We start from the raw sequence: 17,128 nt of genomic DNA on the forward strand, positions 1-17,128 counted from the left end.
AGATTTAAAATTCCTCAGCACGGCCAGGTGTGGTGGCTCACGCCTGTAATCCCAGCACTTTGGGAGGCCAAGGCAGGTGGATCACAAGGTCAGGAGTTGGAGACCAGCCTGGCCAATATGGTGAAACCCCATCTCTACTAAAACTACAAAAAAATTAGCCAGGAGTGGTGGCAGGCACCTGTAGTCCCAGCTACTCGGGAGGCTGAGGCAAGAGAATAGCTTGAATAGGTTGCAGTGAACCGAGATCATGCCTCCAGACTAGGCGATCATTGCACTTCAGACTAGGAGAGAGAGTAAGACTCCGTCTCCAAAAAAAAAAAAAAAAAAAAAAAAAAAAAAAAAAAAAAAAAAAAAAATTCCTCAGCAGAAGTTCAAATAGTTGCACAAGATACAACTTTACACCCAGCATAGTGTAAATGTTGACCTTTTAAAATAAATGATTACGTTACTCTTTTAAATGCACCCAACAGAATCTGGAAATCTGCAATTAGTTGCCCTTCCATATTCATTTAAAAAATCATATACGATGAAAAAAATCTTTTTGTTTGTTTGTTTCTTTTTTTTGAGACGAAGTCTAGCTCTGTCGCCCAGGTTGGAGTGCGGTGTCTTGATCTTGGCTCACTGCAACCACTGCCTCCCGGGTTCAAGCGATTCTTCTGCCTCAGCCTCCCGAGTAGCTGGGACTACAGGCGCCCGTCACCACGCCCAGCTAATGTTTTTGTATTTTTAGTACAAACGGGGTTTCACCATGTTGATCAGCCTGGTCTCGAACTCCTGACCTCGTGGTCCGCCCGCCTCAGCCTCCCAAAGTGGTAGGATTACAGGCATGAGCCACCGAGCCCGGGCAAAAAAAATCTTACGTTGATGACACTATTATGTGTCTCTGCAACAAAAGTATAGCTAAAAATGGAAATGGAAGGCCGCAGTGGCGCCTGCCTGAGGAGAGGAACGCCAGCCCGGTCAGACCTCGGCGGGGCCTGCAAGCTTCGCTGGATCACTCGCTCCCGCCTCCCGCCCGGTGCCCGGCCATGGCAGAGCCCTTGTCCGCTCAGCGCCCAGTGCCTCTCGCGGACTCGGGGCTGTGCTTCCTTATCGCCCGGTACCTATCGGCGGGCTCGTGTAGGAGAGCGGCCCAGGTGCTGGTGCAGGAGCTGGAGCAATGCCAGTTGCTGCGGAAGAGGTTGGACTGGGAGGGCAACGAGCACAACAGGAACCACGAGAAATTCGTCTTGTCCAGTAAGCATGTGGCTCCTGATCATCTATTGCAAATCTGCCAAGCGCATCGGTCCTATGTTGGATAAAGAAATTCCGGCTGGGTGCGGCGGCTCACGCCTGTAATCCCAGCACTTTGGGAGGCTGAAGCGGGTGGATCACCTGAAGTCGGGAGTTCGAGACCAGCCTGACCAACATGTTAAACATATTCAACATTTAGTACAACATTTTTTTGTACTAAAAATACAAAAAAATAGACGGGCGTGGTGCCACTTGCCTGTAATCCTAGCTACTCGGGAAGCTGAGACAGGAGAATCGCTTGAACCCTGGAGGAAGAGGTTGTGGTGAGCTGAGATTGAGATCGAGCCATTGCACTCCAGCCTGAGCAACAAGAGCGAAACAACGTCTCAAAAAGAAGAGGAAACAGAAAAAAAAAAAAAAAAGAAATTCCACCCCGTATTTCAAGAGTCGCTTCTTTGTTTGGTGCAGGAAGGCAGCCTTTGCTACTTACAGCAAAAGGTGACTTAATTTGAAGAACTGTTCTGCTTTGTATTAATAGCTTAATAATGATTATAATTGTGAAATAATGTAAGCATTGTGGAAAAAAGGTGATAATGTAACTATAAATCATGCAGTGTACTGTAAAATTCTCTGCATTTAGCATAGAACATTGAATTTTATTACGTAAGTGTTTAATGGGCCGTTCCATAGTAAAAAGTTGACAAAGACGTAGGTGTTAAGCTAAAAAGCTTGAATTTATTCTGAGATGTGTTTGAGGTTTTATCAATGTGAGTTCTTAATTTTCCATTTTGTAGCTCACTCATAACTTCATTGAATGTAATTGTATGTGTCTAAAAAACTCTTTAAATGCTAGAAGTATTTCATTTGATAGTTGGATTCTGAAAGCCCTTTGTTATAAAGGGAAATGATTTTTCTTTTGCAAAGTTATGTGCTAGCAAAATGTTTGAAATTGCTATTCTTTTTCTGTTAGCTTGGTATATATGATTTAGACTAAGTATATGTATGTGATATAGTCTATGCGTACATGTGGCTAAACTGCTAATGGGCAAAGATCGTTGGGTCTTCTGATGCTGAGCATACATCAAGTTCACCCCATGATTATTTTTTATTACGAGTCATTGCTGACGTGATGCTACCTCTTGGATGCACCACCAATATAAAACTTAACTGAGGCCAGGCATGGTAGCTCATGCCTGTAATCCCAGCACTTTGGGAGGCCGAGACCGGCGAATCACGAGGTCAGGAAATCGAGACCATCCTGGCCAACACAGTGAAACCCCGTCTCTACTAAATATACAAAAAATTAGCTGGGCGTGGTGGCGGGCGCCTGTAGTCCCAGCTACTCCGGAGGCTGAGGCAGGAGAATGGTGTGAGCCCGGGAGGCGGAGCCTGCAGTGAGCCGAGCTTGTGCCACTGCACTCCAGCCTGGGGGACAGGGCGAGACTCTGTATCAAAGAAAAAAAAAAAAAAGCTTAACTGAGAAAGAACAACCCTTCCTCTGGTTCCATGCCAGGCTGGTTTGTTACCTTTAGTTGTTTCTTAGTGCTCTAGCCATGCCGCCCTGTGGCACTCATCAGGACACTGTTTATATTCTTCCTATTCACTTTGTAATTATTCTATTTTAGCTGGTTCTATGGTTGTAGTTATTTGGTAGCCTGTTTTCCTTTGTTTTCTGTACTTGTGTGAAGCTCCACGTCATTGTTTTGTGATGAGCAGTGATTTAGAGCTGGCAGATCTTGGAAGGGACTTCAGCAAGCTGCCCTAGGGTAGGGACCATATTCTCTATTTGTTTTGTACTAGTGCCGCAAAAGGATGCCTTGTAACTTACAGTAGCGGCAATGAATCCATTCATGTAAAATACAACATGGCTGTTAGTTTGGGGAACCCAAGGCTCAGTAGAGGTTTAGTATGATACCTTCCCTCTCTTCTCTGAGTTGTGAAGAAACTAATTTCTGGCACAGTGTGACTGCTTCAAACCTATGTTCTGCTGTTATCTCCTATAAAGGAGAGCAGACTTTTTTTGTTTTATTTTAAGTGCATTGCTGGTAGGTCAAGCAGGGTGGACTTTGAATTAGTGTCCAGACTCACAGATCCTGCATGTGTGCTGTCCAGTAGAGGATTTTCTGTGACCGGAAAATGAAGGGACAGCTGTATAATTTATCACTACTTCGTAAAGAGAGAGACTAAAGTCATGGCAGTATTGGCCAAATTAATTTTAAAACCGAACGAGCCATGAATTTTCATAGAAATCGAAGAAATTAAATTTTCCTTATCAAAGCTTCCATTTTTGAGAAGTTGGATCAGTTGTAAGACCTTTTATTTTTAACACTGTATGGTATAATTCTGCATTGAAAACATAAACACTTATGGCTGGGCGCGGTGGCTCACGCCTGTAATCCCCGCACTTTGGGAGGCCAAGGTGGACAGATCATTGGAGGTCGGGAGTTCGAGACCAGCCTGACCAACAAGGAGAAACCCCCATCTCTACTAAAAATACAAACTTAGCCAGGGGTGGTGGTGCATGCCTTTAATCCAGCTACTCGGAAGGCTGAGGCAGGAGAATTGCTTGAACCCAGGAGGCGGAGGTTGCGGTGAACCGAGATTGAGCCATTGCACTTCAGCCTGGGCGACAAGATCAAAACTCCATCTCAAAAAATAATAATAAAAAAATAAAAATAAATACTTACTTGGCATGGAATGGGACTTGGAGTCAAAAAATCTGGTTTTCTGGTCCATCTTTACCAATCATTTGCTGTGGATCTCTTTAAAGTTCCTGGAACCTCTGAGCCTCAGTTACCTGACTTGTAAATTGGCAAAAATACCTACCTCACAGAGTTGTTGTGAGGATCCAATGAGCTAATGTATGCTGAAAGCACTTCGTGAATTGTAAAGTGCTACATAAATGTTAGTTGTCCTTGCTGCTGTATCTGAGATGTCTTAATTTTTTTTTTCCTTCAGAAATAGTCTAATAAACCTCCAGGGCTTTTCTGTTACAGTATATTAGTCAGTAAAATGTTGACTAAACAAATTCGTTACAATATTAAAAAATGGAAATGAACAGTTTTTAATTGTCTAAGTTAAATTGTCTAAGTAAATTTTCTGGATTGAACTACTGCAATTTTTTTTTTTTTTTTTTTTTTTTTTGAGACGGAGTTTCACTCTTGTTGCCTAGGCTGGAGTACAATAGTGCAATCTCAGCTCACCGCAACCTCCACCTCCTGGGTTCAAGAGTTTCTCCTGCCTCAGCCTCCCGAGTAGCTGGGATTACAGGCATGCACCACCACGCCCGGCTAATTTTGTATTTTTAGTAGAGACAGGGCTTCTCCATGTTGGTCAGGCTGGTCTTGAACTCCTGACCTCAGGTGATCCGCCCGCTTTGGCCTCCCAAAGTGCTGGGATTACAGGCGTGAGCCACCAAGCCCAGTCAAACTATTATAGTATTATACAATTGATACACACTGATACAAATATTACCAATTTTAATAATATCAATTTTAATAAATAACTAAATATACTCTTATTATTTATGCTAATAAAAAATAATAAAGCAAAAATAATAAAAGTAAAATCTTATTGGACATGTAGCACTTAATGAGATGAGTATCTCTCCCAATTAACTCATACCTATGGATGTCTATTACTCATTGCTAGAATAAGATAGGAGTCGATATTAATTTATTCCAATTTTATTTATTTATTTATTTATTTATTTATTTATTTTTTTGAGACGGAGTCTTGCTCTGTCACCCAGGCTGGAGTGCAGTGGCCGGATCTCAGCTCACTGCAAGCTCCGCCTCCCGGGTTCACGCCATTCTCCTGCCTCAGCCTCCCGAGTAGCTGGGACTACAGGCGCCCGCCACCTCGCCCGGCTATTTTTTTGTATTTTTTAGTAGAGACGGGGTTTCACCGTGTTAGCCGGGATCGTCTCTCGATCTCCTGACCTCGTGATCCGCCCGTCTCGGCCTCCCAAAGTGCTGGGATTACAGGCTTGAGCCACCGCGCCCGGCCTAATTTATTCCAATTTTAAAGTTTGTATGACTGTAAGTTTGAGGAACCATGTTCACATAAATACAAATATTGGAATAAAAGGAATGCTGTTATCTCACTTCCTTGAACTCATGAATTTATCAAAGATAAATTATTTATTAAAGATTAGGGCCGGGCGCAGTGGCTCATGCCTGTAATCCCAGCACTTTGGGAGGCCGAGGCTGGCGGATCACGAGGTCAGGAAATCGAGACCATCCTGGCTAACACAGTGAAACCTAGTCTCTACTAAAAATACAAAAAAATTAGCCGGGCGTGGTGGCGGCGCCTGTAGTTCCAGCTACTTGGGAGGCTGAGGTAGGAGAATGGCGTGAACCCAGGAGGTGGAGCTTGCAGTGAGCTGAGATCATGCCACTGCACTCTAGCCAGGGCAACAGAGCGAGCCTCCATCTCAAAATAAATAAATAAATAAATAAAATAAATAAAAAATTTTAAAAAAGATTAGATGGTGATCAATCGTTAAATGACAAGTTAATGATGGCAATTGGATTAAATTTTCTTGGAGAAAAAAAGAATTGGAAACATTTTGGTTTGCAAAAAGACATATCTCTGAGTCATTTGAGTCATTTTCAGTTTCTGGAAAGCAAACCAAAAGGCCCAGCGGTCCCCTTTGATCCTCAGGGAATACACTTTGAGATTCTCCAGTAGATGTCTGAAACCTTGAATGAACCTCTGTACAGCCAGCTCCCCTTAGCTATGGGTTCTGCACCCATGGATTCAACCAACTGAGGATTGACACTATTTGGGCTGGGCTCAAGGCGGCTCACTCCTGTAATCCCAGCACTTTGTGGGGCTGAGAAGGGCGGATCCCTTGAGCTTAGGAGTTTGAGACCAGCCTGGCAAACATGGTGAGACCTTGTCTCTATTAAAAATACAGAAAAAAGGCCGGGTACGGTGGCTCATGCCTGTAATCCCAGCACTTTGGGAGGCTGAGGCAGGCGGATCACGATGGCAGGAGATTGAGACCATCCTGGCTAACACGGTGAAACCCCGCATCTACTAAAAATACAAAAAATTAGCCGGGTGTGGTGGTGGGTGCCTGTAGTCCCAGCTACTCGGGAGGCTGAGGCAGGAGAATGGTGTGAACCTGGGAGGCAGAGCTTGCAGTGAGCAGATATCGCACCACTGCACTCCACCCTGGGCGACAGAGCGAGACTCTGTCTCAAAAAAAAAAAAAAAAAAAAAAAAAAAAGCTAAGCGTGGTAGTGTGCACTTGTGGTCCCATCGGGAGGCTGACATGGGACAATCACTGGAACCCTCGGGGCGGAGGCTGTAGTGAGCAGAGATCGCGCCACTGCACTCCAGTCTGGGTGACAGAGCAAGACTATCTCAAAGAAAAAAAAATTTTGAAAAATAATTGCATCTGTACTGAACATGTACAGACTTTTTTCTTGTCATTATTCCTTAAGCAATATGGTATAACAACTATTTACATATCATTTACATTGTATGAGGTATTATAAGTAATCTAAAGATGATTTAAAGCACATGAGAGAATGTGCATAGGTTATATGCAAATACTACACCATTTTATACCAGGGACTTGAGGATCCAAGGATTTTTGTATCCCTGGGGGTCCTGGAAGCAATCTCCCATGGATAGTGAGGGATAACTATATATGCTATGCTTATCCTATACATACATACATATGATAAAGTTTAATTTATAAATTAGGTGCCGTAAGAGATTGTTAGATATGAGTTCTAAATTCCTTTTCAAAAAATTCATATGTCAGTATGTTCAGTTCTTTGCCTTCTACTTTTAAACTTAACTTCCTTGTAAAGCATCCTTTTTCCATTACCTACTCCACCCTGACTCATTCTGATCACCTGCTCCACCCTAACTCACTCCAATTACCTGCTACCTGCTCGGCCCTCGCTCCCGCCAAAGCACTCACTGGGCGCGGTGGCTCAAGCCTGTAATCCCAGCACTTTGGGAGGCCGAGACGGGCGGATCACAAGGTCAGGAGATCGAGACCATCCTGGCTAACACGGTGAAACCCCGTCTCTACTAAAAAAATACAAAAACTAGCCGGGCGAGGTGGCGGACGCCTGTAGTCCCAGCTACTTGGGAGGCTGAGGCAGGAGAATGGCGTAAACCCGGGAGCTTGCAGTGAGCTGAGATCCGGCCACTGCACTCCAGTCTGGACGACACAGGGAGACTCTGTCTCAACAACAACAACAAAAAAATAATAATAATAATAAAAATTAGCCAATGGGAATTAGTTGAGCCTGTGCGGTCTAACCCTAGCCAATAGGGGGGTGACACAGCAGCAGGGACCATCTGCCTCAGGAATAAAAACCTTTCCCCTCCCTCGTCCGAATGTGCGCTCACCATCGTTCCATCTGCAAAGGTGCACCCTTCTATAGAGAAGTAACTTGCCTTGGTGAGAACTAAAAAGAAAATTTTATATTCGAGTGCTATTTCTTTTGCGGCACTGAATCTTTGTATATAACAATTTGAGGTCTCGCCCGGGATAGCATCCTCCTCCGAGGACGGACTCTGGTGCACCCGGCCCTATTGTGGCGGCCTCAGCGGTGAGAAATCAAGATCCACCCAGTGCGAGAAATAACCTGAGCTCTCAGCAACGTGGAAAAAAAAAAAAAAAAAACTGGCCTGCAACCTAGTTTAAAGGATCCTCACATAGAGCAGCGACAACTCTGTGCACAGACCAGGGAAGGAGAAGCCGCGAGAGCTGGTAAAGTATTTCCTTGGTGGTCAAATTCTGGAGGGCTGAACGTGTGTGTGCATGAATGATCACAAACGACCCTGCTTGCGGTGTTGTTCATGTGGATGGTGACAAGTCCTACTGCTGGGTGGGAGTGAGTGGATCCTCTCTGTGGTTCCGTAGCTACCTCATATGGCTTAGGGCGGATCCTGCCTTGGGCACCCCAACACTAAGAACGGCCTGATTCTTCCTTAGGGGAGCGGCCAGAGAGGACAGCACAAATGGGAACTCTGCAAAGGACCTTCAGAGGGGGAAAGGGGAGAAAGAGATCAATGCTCCAGGACAGGCAAGACACCCCCTGGTTTGAGGGGTTGAGCTGTCAGGCCTCTGAGCCCAAGTTAAGCCATCATATCCCCTGTGACCTGCGGGTATACAACCAGATGGCCTGAACAACAAAAGATTCACAAAATAAGTGAAAATAGCCTTAACTGATGACATTCCACCATTGTGATTTGTTCCTGCCCCACCCTAATATGATATATTCTCCTTACGAAGGTACTTCATAATATTCCCCCCCCCCACTTAAGAAGGTACTTTGTAATATTCTTCCCCCTCTCCTACCTTAAGAAGGTACTTTGTAACATTCTCCCCGCCCTTGAGAATATACTTTATACGCCTATCCCAAACCTATAAGAACTAATGATAATCTCACCACCCTTTGCTGACTCCTTTTTCAGACTCAGCCCGCCTGCAACCAGGAGAAATAAACTGTCTTATTGCTCACACAAAGCCTGTTTGGTGGTCTCTTCACAAGGATGCGCGTGACATTTAGTGCAGAAGACCTGGGACAGGAGGACTCCTTCGGGAGACCAGTCCCTTGTCCTCACCCTCACTCCGTGAGGAGATCCACCTACCACCTTGGGTCCTCAGACCAACCAGCCCAAGGAACATCTCACCAATTTCAAATCGGGTAAGTGGTCTGGTCTTTTCACTCTCTTCTCCAGCCTCTCTCGCTACCCTTCAGTCTCCCTCTCTCAGTATACTTCAATCTCCCTGTCCTTCCTATTCCAGTTCTTTTTCCTCTTTAGTAGAGACAAAGGAGACACATTTTATCTGTGGACCCAAAACTCTGGCGCCGGTCACAGACTTGGGAAGACAGTCTTCCCTAAGTGTTTAATCACTGCAGGGACACCTGCCTGATTTTTCAACCACATTTCATTGGTGTCTGATCACCACGGGGATGCCTGCCTTGGTCATTCACCCACATTCCCTTGGTGGCAAGTCAATTGCAGGGACACCTGCTTTGGCTGCTCACCCACATTGCAGCTCAGCTGCTTACCACCCTCTTCTCCGTGTCTCTACCTTTCTCTTTAAACTTAACTCCTTCACTATGGGCAACCTTCCGCCCTCCATTCCCCCGTCTTCTCCCTTAGCCTGTGTTCTTAAAAACCCAAAACCCCTTCGACTCACACCTGACCTAAAACCTAAACGCCTTATTTTCTTCTGCAACACCACTTGGCCCCAATACAAACTCGACAGTAGTTCCCAGTGGCCAGAGAATGGCACTTTCCATTTGTCTATCCTACAAGAGCTAGGTAATTTTTGTCGAAAAATGGGCAAATGGTCTGAGGTGCCTTACGTCCAGGCATTTTTCACACTTTGTTCCCTCCCTAGTCTCTGTTCCCAATGCAACTTCTCCCAAATCCTCCTTCTTTGCCTCCCGCCTGTCCCTTCAGTCCCAACCCCAAGCGTCGCTGAGTCTTGTGAATCTTCCTTTTCCACCGACCCATCTGACCTCTCTCCTCCTCCACAGACTGCTCGTCCTCAGGTCGCTCCCCGTCAGGCTGAATCAGGCTCCAACTCTTCTTCAGCCTCCACTCCCCCACCCTCTAACCCTTTTATTACATCCCCTCCTCACACCCGGTCTGGCTTACAGTTTTGTTCTGTGACTAGCTCTCCCCAACCTGCCCAAAAATTTCCTCTTAAACAGGTGGCTGTGGCTGGAGCTGAAGGCACAGTCAGAGTACACGTGCCTTTTTCTCTATCAGACCTTTCCCAAATCAGTCAGCATTTAGGCTCTTTCTCATCAGACCCCATTAAATATATACAGGAATTCCAGTATCTAACTCTGTCCTACAGTTTAACCTGGAGTGACTTAAATGTCATCCTGACTTCTACCCTCTCCCCAGACGAACGGGAAATAGTTTTTTCTCTGGCCCAATCTCATGCTGGCAACCGCCAGCTTCATGAGCCAGGCGTCCAGGAAGGCATTAGAGCAGTTCCCCGAGAGGACCCCAATGGAACATCAGGCCGATTCCCCAGGTATAGCGAGGCGAGATTACATGGTTTCCTGCCTAGTTGAAGGGCTTAAAAAGGCAGCGTACAAAGCTGTTAATTATGACAAGCTAAAGGAAACTACCCAAGGTAAAGAACCTAGCCCAGTTCATGGCCCGCTTAGCAGCAACCCTTAGACGCTTCACCGCCCTAGACCCAGTGGGGCCAGAAGGCTGTCTTATTCTCAATGTGTATTTTATTACCCAGTCTCCTCCCGACATTAGAAAAAGCTCCAAAAATTAGATTCTGGCCCTCCAACCCCACAACAGGACTTCATTAACTTCACCTTCAAGGTGTACAATAATAGAGTAGAGGCAACGTATTTCTGACTTGTAATTACTTGCCTCCACTGTGACAGAAACCCCAGCCACACCTCCGGCACACAAGAACTTCAAAACGCCTGAACCGCAGAGGCCAGGTGTTCCTCCAGGACCGCCTCCCCCAGGATCTTGCTTCAAGTGCTGGATATCTGGCCACTGGGCCAAGGAATGCCCACAGCCCGGGATTCCTCCTAAGCCATGTCCCATCTGTGCGGGACCCCATTGGAAATCAGACTGTCCAACTCACCTGGCAGCCACTCCCAAAGCCCCTGGAACTCTGGCCCAAGGCTCTCTAACTGACTCCTTCCCAGATCTTCTCAGCTTAGTGGCTGAAGACTGACACTGCTCAATCGCCGCAGAAGCCTATAAGACCAACACAGATGCTTTCGGTAACTTACAGTGGAGGGTAAGTCCGTCCCCTTCTTAAAGATCAATACGGAGGCTACCAACTCCACATTACCTTCTTTTCAACAGCCTGTTTCCCTTGCCCCCATAACTGTTGTGGGTATTGATGGCCAGGCTTCTAAACCTCTTAAAACCCCAACTCTGGTGCCAACTTGGACAATATTCTCTTATACACTCCTTTTTAGTTATCCCTACCGCTCAGTTCCCTTATTAAGCCAAGACATTTTAACCAAATTATCTGCTTCCCTGATTATTCCTGGACAACAGCCACATCTCATTGCCACCCTTCTTCCCAACCCAAAGCTCCTTCGCATCTTCCTCTTGTATCCCCCCACCTTAACCCATAGGTATGGGACACCTCTACCACCTCCCTGGTAACCGATCACATGCCCCTTACTATCCCATTAAAACCTAATCACTCTTATCCCACTCAATGCCAGTATCCCATCCCACAGCACAATTTAAAAGGATTAAAGTGTGTTATCACTTGCCTGTTACAGCATGGCCTTTTAAAACCTATAAACTCTCCTTACAATTCCCCCATTTTACCTGTCCAAAAACCAGACAATCTTACAGGTTAGTTCAGGATCTGTGCCTTATCAACTAAATTGTCTTGCCTGTCCACCCCATGGTGCCAAACCCATATACTCTCCTATCCCCAATACCTCCCTCCACAACCTATTATTCTGTTCTAGATAAACCTAGCTGACCCCATAAATCCTAAATCCTTTCCCCACTCCCCTTTCCATTCCTTAAAAAACAGCCCTAAAAGCTGCTCCCACACTAGCTCCCCCTAACTCATCCCAACCTTTTTCATTACACACAACCGAAGTGCAGGGTTGTGTGGTTGGAATTCTCACACAAGAGCCGGGACCGCACCCTGTAGCCTTTCTGTTCACAAAACATGACCTTACTCTTTTAGCCTAGCCGTCATGTTTGCGTGTGGTGGCTGCCACTGCTTTAATACTTTTAGAGGCCCTCAAAATCACAAACTATGCTCAACTCACTCTCTACAGTTCTCATAACTTCCAAAATCTATTTTCTTCCTCACACCTGACATACTTTCCGTCCTCCCCCTCCAGCTCCTTTGGCTATACTCACTCTTTGTTGAGTCTCCCACAGTTACCACTGTTCCTGGCCCAGACTTCAATCTGGCCTTCCACATTTTTCCTGATGCCATACCTGACCTCCATGACTGTATCTCTCTGATCCACCTGACATTCACTCCATTTCCCCATATTTCCTCCTTTCCTGTTCCTTACCCTGATCACACTTGGTTTATTGATGGCAGTTCCACCAGACCTAATCGCCGCTCACCAGCAAAGGCAGGCTATGCTATAGTATCTTCCATGTGTATCATTGAGGCTACCACTCTGCCCCCTCTACTACCTCTCAGGAAGCTGAACTCATTGCCTTAACTCGGGCCCTCACTCTTGCAAAGGGACTACACATCAATATTTATACTGACTCTAAATATGCCTTCCATATCCTACACCACCATGCTGTTATATGGGCTGAAAGAAGTTTCCTTACTACTCAAGGGTCCTCCGTTATTAATGCCTCTTTCATAAAAACTCTTCTCAAGGCCACTTTACTTCCAAAGGAAGCTGGAGTTATTCCCTGCAAGGGCCATCAAAACTCATCAGATCCCATCGGTCAGGGCAATGCTTATGCTGATAAGGTAGCTAAAAAGCAGCTTAGCAGTTCCAACTTCCGTCCCTCACAGCCAGTTTTTCTCCTCATTGGTCACTCCTACCTACTCCCCTACTGAAACTTCTACCTGTCAATCTCTTCCCACACAAGGCAAATGGTTCTTGGACCAAGGAAAATATCTCCTTCCAGTCTCACAGGCCCATTCTATTCTGTCATTTCATAACCTCTTCCATGTATGTTACAAGCCTCTAGCCCACCTCTTAGAACCTCTCATTTCCTTTCCATCATGGAAATCTATCCTCAAAGAAATCACTTCTCAGTGTTGCATCTGCTATTCTACTACTCCTCAGGGATTGTTCAGGCCCCCTCCCTTCCCTACACATCAAGCTCTGGGATTTGCCCCTGCCCAGGACTGGCAAATTGACTTTACTCACGTGCTCTGAGTCAGGAAACTAAAATACCTCTTTGTCTGGGTAGACACTTTCACTGGATGGATAGAGGCCTTTCCCACAGGGTCTGAGAAGGCCACCGTGGTCATTTCTTCCCTTCTGTCAGACATAATTCCTCGGTTTGGCCTTCCCATCTCTATACAGTCCAATAACAGACCAGCCTTTATTAGTCAAATCACCCAAGCAGTTTCTCAGGCTCTTGGTATTCAGTGGAAACTTCATACCCCTTACTGTCCTCAGTCTTCAGGAAAAGTTAAAATGGACTAATGGTCTTTTAAAGACACACCTCACCAAGCTCAGCCTCCAGCTTAAAAAGGACTGGACAGTACTTTTACCTCTTGCCCTTCTCAGAATTAGAGCCTGTCCTCGAGATGCTACAGGGTATAGTCCATTTGAACTTTTATATGGACGCACTTTCTTGCATGGCCCCAGTCCCATTCCAGACACCAGCCCTCTAGGTAATTATCTTCCAGTCCTCCAGCACGTTAGACAGGAAATTCGCCAGGCTGCTAATCTTCTCTTGCCTACTTCAGATTCCCAGCCACATGAAGACACCCTAGCTGGAAGATCAGTTCTTGTTAAGAATCTGATTCCTCAAACTCTACAACCTCGATGGACCAGACCCCACTTAGTCCTCTATAGTACCCCAACTGCCGTCCGTCTGCAGGATCCTCCCCACTGGGTTCACTGTTGCAAAATAAAGCTGTGTCCCTCAGACAGCCAACCTAATCTTTCCTCTTTCTCCTGGAAGTCGCAAGTACTCTCCCTACTTCCCTTAAACTCACTTGCATTTCTGAAGAACAGTAATAACCCTCATGAGCCTACTATGTCCCTTCATTCTATTAGGTCTGTTTGTCCTTGCCCTACTTTTTGCAACAGGGTTTTTTTGTTTTTGTTTTTGTTTTTGTTTTTGTTTTTTTTTTTTTTTTTGAGACGGAGTCTCGCTCTGCCGCCCAGGCTGGAGTGCAGTGGCCGGATCTCAGCTCACTGCAAGCTCCGCCTCCCGGGTTACGCCATTCTCCTGCCTCAGCCTCCCGAGTAGCTGGGACTACAGGCGCCGCCACCTCGCCCGGGCTAGTTTTTTGTATTTTTTAGTAGAGACGGGGTTTCACCGTGTTAGCCAGGATGGTCTCGATCTCCTGACCGTGATCCGCCCGTCTCGGCCTCCCAAAGTGCTGGGATTACAGGCTTGAGCCACCGCGCCCGGCCTGCAACAGGGTTTTATGCAGTCATCCCCACTACTTGGACTGTGCCCCAAAAACTTGTCATCCCTACTAGCTTCTGTCTAGTTATACTACTATTCACCATTCTCAACTACTGATAAATGCCCTGCTCTTGTTTACACTGCCGGTTTAACTGTTTCTCCAAGCCATCACAACTGATATCTCCTGGTGCTAGCCCCAAACTGTCACTCTTAACTCCCTCTTAGAGTGGATGGTTGATCTTTGCTGGCAGGGCACCCTCCAATACTTTCACCCTGATAAAGTTCTATTCCTTAGTTTTATACTCATTTTTTTTTGAGACGGAGTCTCGCTCAGTCCACCAGTCTGGAGTGCAGTGGCGTGATCTCGGCTCACTGCAATCTCCGCCTCCCGGGTTCATGCCATTCTCCTGCCTCAGCCTCCCAAGTAGCTGGGACTACAGGCGCCCACCGCCACGCCCAGCTAATTTTTTGCATTTTTAGTAGAGATGGGGTTTCACTGTGTTAGCCAGGATGGTCTCGATCTCCTTACCTCATGATCCACCCACCTCGGCCTCTCAAAGTGCTGGGATTACAGATGTGAGCCACCGCGCCCGGCCATTTTATACTCACTCTTATTCTCGTTCCCATTCTTAAGCTACCCTCTACCTCTCCCCAGCCACACTATCAATCTCACTCACTCTCTCCTAGCCATTTCTAGTCCTTCTTTAACAAACAATTGCTGGCTTTGCATTTCTCTTTCCTCCAAAATCACCAAGGCCCCAACTTACTGCTAAAAAAAAAAAAAAAAAAAAAAAAAAAAAAAGGCCGGGGGGGGGGGACTCTGTATATTTTTAAATTAAGTTTTTATCTAAATCAATCTGGCCTGGTATATGACAACATAAAAAAACTCAAGGATAGAGCCCAAAAACTCACCAGCCAAGCAAATAATTATGCTGAACCCCCTTGGATACTCTCTAATTGGATGTCCTGGGTCCTCCCAATTCTTAGTCCTTTAATACCTATTTTTCTTCTTCTTTTATTCAGCCCTTGTGTCTTCCGTTTAGTTTCTCAGTTCATACAAAACCGCATCCAGGCCATCACCCATCATTCTATATGACAAATGTTCCTGCTAACAACCCCACAATATCACCCCTTATCCCAAAATCTTTCTTCAGTTTTATCTCTCCCACTCTAGGTTCCCATGCCACCCCTAATCCCACTTGAAGCAGCCCTGAGAAACATCGCCCATTATCTCTCCACACCACGGCCAAAAATTTTGACCGCCCGACACTTCATTTTGTTTTGTTTTTCTCATTAATATAAGAAGACAGGAGGCCGGGTGCGGTGGCTTACACCTGTAATCCCAGCACTTTGGGAGGCCGGCGGATCATGAGGTCAGGAGATCGAGACCATCCTGGCTAACACGGTGAAACCCCGTCTTTAGTAAAAATACAAAAAAATTAGCCGGGAGTGTTGGCATGAGCCTGTAGTCCCAGCTACTCAGGAGGCTGAGGCAGGAGAATGGCGTGAACCCGGGAGGTAGAGGTTGCAGTGAGCCAAGATTACACCGCTGCACTCCAGCCTAGGCGACAGAGCGAGACTCCGTCTCAAAAAAATCCTTAACCCAGTAACCTGTGGATGGTCCAAATGCATTCAATCTGTAGTGGCAATTGCTACGCTAACAGAAGAAAGTAGAAAAATAACTTTTAGAGGAAACCTCATTGTGAGCAGCTCAGCAGTTAGGAACTATCCTAAGTCAAAAAGCAAAAAGGTAGTTTACTAACTCAAAAATCTTAAAATGTAGGGCTATTCTGTTAGAAAAAGATGATTTATCATTAACCACTGAAAATTCCCTTAACCCAGCAGGTTTCCTAACAGGGGATTTAAACCTTAATTATCATACAAAGGTCCAACCAGACCTAGGAGGAACCCCCTTCAGGTCAGGAAGATAGATGGTTCCTCCCGGGTGATTGAGGGGGAAAAAAAAATGGGTATTCAGTAATTGATAGGGAAACTCTTGTAGAAGCTGTTAGGAAAATTGCCTAATAACTGGTCGGCTCAAATCTGGGAGCTGTTTGCCTTCAGCCAAGCCTTAAAGTACTTACAGAACCAGGAAAGAACCATCTATATCAATTCTAAGTTAATTTAGACTAAACAAGGTCTTATTAAGAGCAAAGGATAATTGAAATCCCAAACTTAGAAGGTTTTCAACAAAAGTAAAGTTTGCTAAAAGTTAACAGTGTAACATGTATTATCCTAACTTCTAAACTTATGGCCTTGGGCAGTCTAGTCCACAGAGGTGAAGGAAGTCTGCTTTAGAAAAGAATGGTTATCTTTAGGAAAAGAAAAAAGAAAAAAAGTCGGGGAGGAGAATTTATGTAAAAAGAGTGCTATATGGTAAATTCTTGTCCTAAAATAACTGGTTGTTAAAAAAAAAAAAAAAAGGATGCTTGCGACAAGTCAGAAAGTTAAGGCATGTCGAAAAGTTATCTGTTAAAGTCATGGGAAAAAAACAGGTTATAAAAGGAAATTTATGGAAGAAATGTTGCATAATTTCAAAGTAATTAGGCCTCCTAAATGTAAAACTATTGAAGAAACAGTTTATGTGCAAGGTGTGTAAGGAAAGTAAAATATACTTTTGGTAAAAAGATGATAAAGGAGGCATCAGAATGTGAATTTTTATCTACATTATAAGGTTAAAATATATATATTTTGTTTTAAAAGTTTAAGCCAGTTTTAAAACGTTAATTGTAAAGGAAATTCTGTGTGTAAACATATTAGCTAAAGTTAAAGAGGTATCCAGTTTTTCTGTGAACTGGACATTAAATAAAAGCACAAC

General features: G+C 45.1%; 2 protein-coding genes across 2 annotated transcripts in view; one reads left to right on the forward strand and one right to left on the reverse strand.

The window, feature by feature from the left end:
• The window catches only part of DHRS3 (dehydrogenase/reductase 3), a 1,035,619-nt gene that overhangs the window by 500,721 nt on the left and 517,770 nt on the right, over window positions 1-17,128 (reverse strand). The gene's annotated exons all lie outside the window — the stretch shown is intronic.
• On the forward strand, window positions 1,029-1,745 carry LOC126953719 (bromodomain and WD repeat-containing protein 1-like). Its single transcript, XM_050789327.1, has 2 exons — window positions 1,029-1,285; window positions 1,640-1,745. Exons 1-2 carry the CDS (start codon window positions 1,029-1,031, stop codon window positions 1,743-1,745), a joined length of 363 nt encoding a protein of 120 aa, XP_050645284.1.

Source organism: Macaca thibetana, chromosome 1 (genome assembly GCF_024542745.1).
Source record: "Macaca thibetana thibetana isolate TM-01 chromosome 1, ASM2454274v1, whole genome shotgun sequence".
Taxonomy (NCBI): Eukaryota; Metazoa; Chordata; class Mammalia; order Primates; family Cercopithecidae; genus Macaca; species Macaca thibetana.

Coding starts and splice junctions, on each gene's coding strand:
- LOC126953719 (XM_050789327.1), top strand. CDS start 1,029: ATGGCAGAGCCCTTGTCCGCTCAGCGCCCAGTGCCTCTCGCGGACTCG. Junction 1,286..1,639: donor CAAATCTGCCAAGCGCATCG/GTCCTATGTTGG, acceptor AAGAGGAAACAG/AAAAAAAAAAAAAAAAGAAA.